This window comes from Pinus tabuliformis, chromosome 2_2 (genome assembly GCF_031772625.1).
Source record: "Pinus tabuliformis cultivar Carrire ecotype Pingquan chromosome 2_2, CPIR1, whole genome shotgun sequence".
Lineage (NCBI taxonomy): Eukaryota > Viridiplantae > Streptophyta > Pinopsida > Pinales > Pinaceae > Pinus > Pinus tabuliformis.
In genome coordinates, this window is record NC_142300.1 from 1,289,914,304 (window position 1) to 1,289,922,060 (window position 7,757).

The 7,757-nt window shown below is 38.1% G+C and overlaps 2 protein-coding genes across 2 annotated transcripts; one reads left to right on the top strand and one right to left on the bottom strand.

Annotated features, from left to right (window-relative positions):
• Nucleotides 1-387: 387 nt before the first annotated feature.
• On the bottom strand, nucleotides 388-1,473 carry LOC149198190 (uncharacterized). The gene has a single exon (XM_089404084.1). The coding sequence runs from the start codon at nucleotides 1,310-1,312 to the stop codon at nucleotides 695-697; it is 618 nt and encodes a 205-aa protein (XP_089260210.1). The 5' UTR covers nucleotides 1,313-1,473; the 3' UTR covers nucleotides 388-694.
• A 4,762-nt stretch (nucleotides 1,474-6,235) lies between these two features.
• LOC149198191 (uncharacterized) lies at nucleotides 6,236-6,778 on the top strand. The gene has a single exon (XM_089408948.1). It carries the CDS (start codon nucleotides 6,236-6,238, stop codon nucleotides 6,776-6,778), a length of 543 nt encoding a protein of 180 aa, XP_089265074.1.
• Nucleotides 6,779-7,757: the final 979 nt, after the last annotated feature.

Below are 7,757 nucleotides of genomic sequence, written 5' to 3' on the forward strand. Positions count from 1 at the left end.
GACGCGTTTCGAACCAACAAGTGTGATTCATCATCAGCACAAGTTGAAGAATCACATCTAGCTTTGCATGTTAAATAGTGAGAGGGGAACCTCCAATGGCTACCGTTAAAATGACTAACGGCTAAATTACACTGGGTCAGTTAGATGGACAGGAAAAATTATTTAAGCTGATAAATTCTCTCAAACTTGATATGGATCACAGAAGCCTCAATTCAATAGATCTAATATGAGTAGATAGAAATCCAATTTCTTCACTTAAAATTTCAACTTTATAACAAACAGACACACAGACACACTTGAAACATCATACTGAGCGTTATAAACCGACACACTTGAAACATCATACTGAGCTATATCTAGGCTCAATAATAATAACAAAAATCCATATATTTATTATAATAATAATAAAAGAATCAACGAATGCTTGATCCCAAATAACTACAAGTCTGCAGTACATAAGTGAACAGTCTGTCTGTGATCCCAAATGAATACAAGTTTGCTGTACATAAGCGAAGAGTCTGTCTGTAATTCAACGGCATCTTCACGTATTTAGTAGATCCTCAAATCTGTCCAGACGGGTCACGGGTCTCTTGGTACAGAACTCGGAATTCCAACACATGCAGAGGAATGTGCGTTTGAGAGATCAATATAAAGGATTGATCCATGTTCTGGAATAAGATCAGATTCAATGGGGTCAATAAATCTGCTGCTCAATATTCGACTGCAAGAGATCCCGGAGTGTTGGACGGAACTCGTTAATGGTCTCCAACTTTGGCTTCCAGCATTTGCCTGCGTTCAATCTCAGCTGCGCAAGCGCCGTTAACAGCTCTGGATCGTCTTCCAAATTCAGCTTCGGCACCGGAAGCTGCTCTTCCTGCACCCTACCGCTTTGTTTCCTCTCCTCCAATAACAATACATCAATCTTCATTTCTGGCGGGAGGGGACTCATGGGCTCACCAAACAGGGGGAGTACTCTGGCGCTGGAGCTTCGTCTATTTTTAGATTTCATGGCTGAATTGGCCTTCAATCCCAGGGCGGCCATGTCTGTACCAGACAGTACGGAGTGCAGTTTGGGCATGGGCAGAAGAAAATAGAGATGCCCCAGATCCAGTTCTTCGTCTGCCGTGAGAGGACTAATTCTACGCCCGATCTGCAAGCCGTTGGCGTGGCATACAAAGTGCTGTGGATTGTCCAGCATCAGCTCTGCCGCCTTTATCCGCCTCTGAAGGTCCTGAACGCTGCCATTCCAATGGATGACTTTCACAGTGCTGGAAGGCACACACTTGGAAGCGCAAGAAATGTAACTACCCATCCTGAATTTTGGTGCTCTGTTAATCTATGTGTAGCGATTGGAAGGTAAAGTAATTGTATGGAGGGATATTTTACTACTCTGTTTGCGTCTGTAGCGATGGGGAGGTTAAGGAAGTGTGTGGAGGGATGAGGGAGGCGCGCACAAGGCATTTATAAAGGAGCACACATCACATTCATAACAATGTGATTACTAGTTACAGCTGGAATGTCGCGTTAAATGAGGGTGAGGAAGAAAGTAAGCAAGATCCTCCATTCCATGTGGTTCTAATGGGAACTGGGGAGATCCAGCTAGCCGAAGACGAATTCACACTCAGTAGTACATGAATGGCTGTAATAGCTTGGCTGGATTCCAATTGCATACCGCGTTGTCCGTTGTCCACTGGTAGTGTAGGTGTTAACAAATCTGACGGTTGACACAGGGATGTTGCACGTTGAGAAAAGCCACTTTACAGAATTTGATGGTTTCTTTGTCGTTCCCGAGGTGAGAGATGAGGAAGCTTTTTATTTGGCGTATTGTTGGATCAATACTGATCTTGGTATATTGATGTGGACTTTTCAACACTGATTTTGGTATATTGATGTGACTTTTCATAATCTTGAATTTGTTTGTTTATTTAAAAATATATTTTAAATAGCGAAAAATCATGATTTTATTTAAAATTATATTATTTAATTTTAATTTAAAGATAAAAATATCATTTTTATATATTAAATTTAAGTAAAATTTAAAAATTGCTTAGTTTCTATTGTGATTATATATAGGTATGGTAATTCAGTAGTGTCATTGAAAACCATGTCTATTAAAATAATTTATGTGAATTTATTAGTTATTTGAAGATCATATTACTTAATGTATATTTAAATTAAATTGTTGATGTTTGATAAGGGAAATTTTTTATTTTTTCTAGATGTATCTTATGGTTAAATACATTTTGAGTGGGCTTAATGGTTAAGAGCATGTGTTTCCTCATAAGAGGTCACTGGTTCAAAACTAGACCGGGTAGAGTATGTATACCTTTGTAGACTTAGTAGTTCAAATAATTACTTAATAGTAAATAATTGAGTAAAATTTCACTCCTTCCAAACACCTTTGAATCTTAAATACTTAACATGTTTCCATATTATTGAAGATATTCTTCCCAAAAAAATCTCAAAAGATATGCTTAATTTTATATCCATAATTAAAATCAACTTCCTTTTAAATAACAAATCATTATCGTACTAGTCAAGTCTCACTAGCACAACTAGTTGAGGATGGACCTCCTCAGCAAAGCGCCCTAGGATCAAACCTCATGGGGTGGTTGTGCCCTGTGGTAGGGGGAGAAGACATGCTAAAAATTCCAATCAGCTTAAAAATAAAAGACCTTCACCCATCACACATTACTAATAATTTATTTTAAATAACATATTTTTCTTTGAATAATTATCATAAATTATCTTATATTTCTACACAACAACCAAAAATAATTATCCCTAATATTAATTGACAACTAAAATACAATAAATATTCTCACGTGCTTAACAAATATTTTCCTATAACTTTAGAAAAAATTATAAAAACTAAAATACAATAAATATTCTCACTTGCTTAACAAATATTTTCCTATAACTTTAAAAAAAACTTATAAAAACAATATCAAACGACTTATTGAAAATTAATTTAACCACTAATTTAGATGAAGATTTTGGAAGGGCACTACCCATAAACTATATAATTTGACGTTTATTTCTTTAAAATAATAGCTAATAATAATTATCCTTAAGTTGCCTCGTTGTTGAGGACCCATTGGAGGATGTGGCAATGTAGGTACTCCAACATGGATTTAGATGACACCGCTATTATCAAAGGCAAGCAAATTGTCTACTTGTACTTCAAGTAAGTGCTTATCCATAGAATTCAGCAACTCATCCCAAAGATTTTTGTTTTTTGACTTATAGTTTTCTTAATGATTTTCTAATTATATTTTTTTATATCTTGTATATATACAAAATAGGTATATTCTTAAGATCATCCAATATTGTCTTGTTCATTGTATTTATTGTGAAAGGAGGTTTCTTTCTTGAACATGGCTATAATTATGAATTTCTTATCATTTTTAAGAGCAACACCAAGAACCAAGAATCATAACATTAATGAATAGGGTTTAATGATCTTTAGTTATAAATAAGCCCCATTCAACTTTGCTTTAATCATAATTTAATGGTTTATATATATATATATATATATATATATATATATTTTATTAACATTATAGCAATTAATAAATATGACTAATATATATTTTATTTTAATTAAATTTATATAATTAAATATATATTACAATTATATACCTTTTTTAGGGTGGATATAAATCTCTCTCTTTGTAATATATACATATAATCATTGTTTTACTAAGATGAAAGTGCAAATAGATTTGAAAGGTATAACACTTTTTTCATTATTTATACTTTAATTACATTAATATTATCTATATATATAAACAAATTTTATTATTTTATTCTCTTTCTTTTCTATATCTAAACCTCCTAATCCTTGTTAATTCTTCATGTGTCTTCTAGGTAAGGATTTTTTTGAAAAAAAGCTAAAATATGTCAACAAGATAATATGGCTCTTTATCTAAACCTCCTAATCCTTGTTAATTCTTTATTTGTCTTCCAGGTAAGGAAATTTTGAATAAAAAGCTAAAATAGGTCAACAAGACAACATGACTCTTTGTGTCTACTTCAAAAAAAATTGGACCTTTCTCTAGGTAGTTTTAGGACTTTTGTATTATTTCCAATTTAAATTCAGAGATATTATAGGGTCATTACAGATTGTTTTGGCTACTTCCAAGATTAAATTAGATTTATTTTAATACTAGGGTTCCCGGGTTTGGGTTTTGTAGTCAACATTTTAATGATGCATAAAAGGACTTTTGAATGATGGAAATTAAGGGATTCCAGGGCTAATGAAATTATTTTCCATGTAAGACGAGACTGCGCGCGCCTCCTGTGCGTTCCCCTGACCTAGCAGCCGACTGCTGGTCCCTTCTTTGCAGCGCGAGGCCTCTGGCCTCTGGCCTTCCATGGCCTCTCTGATACCTGCCACGGAGGGCCCCGTTCAGACCGACACAGATGCATGCCTCCAATCTACTGCAGATACGTTTTCCGCCTTAGTCAAATCTCTTCAGCCTCAAAGAACTCGCCCTGCGCTGTCCAAGTTTGTCAAGAAACTGGATGGGTTGCAAGAGGTTGTCCTTCCTCCTTCGATACCTCGAATGGTTGCTCTCCCTTTAGCTGAGCGGGGGCTCATCGGACAGTTCACTGGCCTATGGCCTTCCCCGAAAACTGTTCAATGATGGATCGAAGGAAACTGGGCCGACAAAGTTAATGGTAAAATCTCCATTCGTTTCTGTGGAAAAGGTTATTATACTTTCCACTTTGAATCTAGAGCAGACAAGGACCTAATCTTCAGAAATGGGTCGTACTTCATGGACTCTCGTGGTCTGTACCTGAACAAATGGACTCCAGATTTCGATCTTGAGCTGGATGTCCCTAATGTTGTTCCGGTCTAGGTTCGTCTACCACACCTCCCGCTCCACTGCTGGGGAGATGACTCAGTTCGAGCCATCGGCAATGCTGTTGGAAAATACATTGATCGGTGTGAGCCCAAGGATAATATGCAGGCATGTGCGCGGATATGCGTGGAAGTTGATCTCGGCAAGGGTCTCCCAGAAGCAATCAAACTAAAAGTGGACAATTGGACGCATATTCAACAACTGGACTATGAACAAATTCCTTTCAAATGTAAGGTATGCCACGAATATGGCCATTTTTCCAATCGCTGTTCAAAAATTTTTAATGTTGAACCTGCTCAATCAGAAGAATAATGGGAAACCGTAAAGAAAAAGAAGACTGCCTCTGGCCTGAAAGCAAACTTTGAAGATCCTCCCAAAACTGCCCCTCCCAAGCCTAATCCCCCTTCAACTCCGCCCAAAGCCTCCTCCTCAGCTGTCCCTTCCCCCTCCTCTCCTCTTGGTCCACCCATCTTCCCCTCCTCGGGGCCTTCCACTGGTTCTCCCCTGATCTCTTCAAACCCCTTTGGCGCCCTCTCTCTCCCTGATAATGACCCCCTGATCCCCCTTGAAAATGACCCCCCCATCCTCCTTTCTCTTTCTCAATCCTCCCCCTGCCATTCCCTCGCCCCACCCCCACCTCGATCTACTAGAAGCTCCTCGAAAGAGCATGGAATCAATCAAGAATCTAAAAAAAAAGGACCTGGTAGGAAATCAAGTAAACAACAAAGGAACGAAAATTCTAAAAAAGACATCGCCATGGGAACTCAAAATCCCATAGAAACTTATATATTGGGGCAAAATAGCACTAAAACAACACATAAGGAGAAAGGGGGACGAGCATCCCTCCGAAACCCAAATACTCAATGATTACCGTCATATCATGGAACTGTAGGGGACTAGGGCACCCCTCAAAAATTGCTGCCCTGAAAGATCTCACAGCTCATGAGAAGCCAGGAATTGTAATGATTCAGGAAACAAAGCAAAGACTACAAGAGATGACAAGAATTATAGAACAACTCAGGCATTATGAGGGACAAATATGTGAAGCAAGAGGAGCTTCTGGCGGTATCACCACAATGTGGAACAAAAATACTTGGAAATGCACATCCAAAACTATCAATCCATATTGGATCAAAGTCACACTAGAAAAACAAGTAGAGGATAAGCAAATAGTCCTTTATAACATTTATGCTCCGAATCATTTTAGAGATAAAGATCAGTGCTGGGCCACTCTTCAGGAAGACATCCAAACTGAAGACAATAGAAATATCATTTTTGGGGGAGATCTAAATCTTATATTACACTCCAATGAAAAAAGAGGAGGCATTTTTACTCATGATCCTTATAGAGAAAAGCTAGAAAACATCATGCAAGACTGCGATTTAGTAGACATCATCCCAAAAAATTGGAGGTTCACTTGGAACAACCGCAGGCTGGGCAGAGATAACATTCTAGAGCGCCTTGACAGAATTTTTGTAAATACTTCCTTCCTCTCTAATTTTTCCACTGCTCATGCTGATATTCTGCCTTATTCAGCATCTGATCACTATCCCATTAGCATTGTCCTTGAAGCACACTATCCATTGGGGCCGTTGCCTTTCAAATACAATTCTCTTTGGCGTAGCAATCCTATTGTGGATCAGATTGTCCAAACAGCCTGGCACCATCATATAGAAGGATCACCAGGATTCATTTGGGAATGCAAGCTGAAGAATACAAAACACGCCCTGAAGGAATGGGTGAAGCAGCATTACAAAGAGCCAGAAAATGTCAAAGACGAGCTGAAGAATAAATTGAAAGAAACTCATAGAAAAATTGAGGAAAATGGGTTGTCCCAAGAGGATAAAGCATTAGAAAGTGATATATATTATCACCTGTACCGGGTTAATAGAGAAGAAGAGCAGAAGTAGAGAATTAAGTCAAGACAGCTTTGGCTTCATGGAGGAGACAAAAATACAGCATTCTTCCATAAGCAAGCAACTGTCTGGAAAGTCAGAAATAATGTCACCATGATCAACAATGAGGAAGGTCGCCCTCAAAAAACCCTAGAAGATATCAAGCAAACTGCCTCAGCCTATTACAACACTCTTCTAACTGAGATAAAGGAAACAGAGGATTATTCAGACTTTCTACAGCATATGCCCAAAGGAGTCAGTGAGGATATTAATGCATACTTGACTAAGGAGATCCATGAAGAAGAAATACATGATACCATCTGGGCTCTCCAGCCAGATAAAGCCCCAGGTCTAGATGGCTTTCCTATCTGTTTCTATAGAACATACTGGGGAGTAATAAAAAAAGATCTTGTCAAAATGCTAAGATGGGCCCAACGTAAATGCAAAATTGGAGGATTCACTAATGCCACTCATCGTGCCCTTATCCTAAAGAAAATCAACCTTTGACTTTCTCTCGCTTTCGCCCAATATCCTTGTGTAACTCATCATATAAAATTTTGACAAAAATCTTGGCTACTTGTCTAAAGCCTATCCTCTCCACTCTCATATCTGAAAATCAAGGGGGTTTTTTAGCCAATAGGCAAATTACGGACTCCATCCTTCTCGTCCAAGAGGCCATACACTCCAGTCAAACCCGAAATGAGAAAGGCTTCATCTTAAAGTTAGACTTAGCCAATGCCTTTGTGCGTGTCAAACATTCCTTCCTATTTGTTGTGCTTGAAAAAATGGGTTTTACCACATCCTTTATTAGCCTTATAAAAGCCTACATTATAGGACCTTGGATATCCCCTCTTCTAAACGGTAGACCTTGACCTTCCTTCCAATCCTCTCGAGGCCTTAGACAAGGCTGCCCTCTCTCAACTTATCTCTTTATATTAATGGATGAGTCTTTTAGTAGAGCTCTGGATTACAATCGTCGCATGGGCCTCATCAC

Coding starts and splice junctions, on each gene's coding strand:
- LOC149198191 (XM_089408948.1), top strand. CDS start 6,236: ATGCAAGACTGCGATTTAGTAGACATCATCCCAAAAAATTGGAGGTTC.
- LOC149198190 (XM_089404084.1), bottom strand. CDS start 1,312: ATGGGTAGTTACATTTCTTGCGCTTCCAAGTGTGTGCCTTCCAGCACT.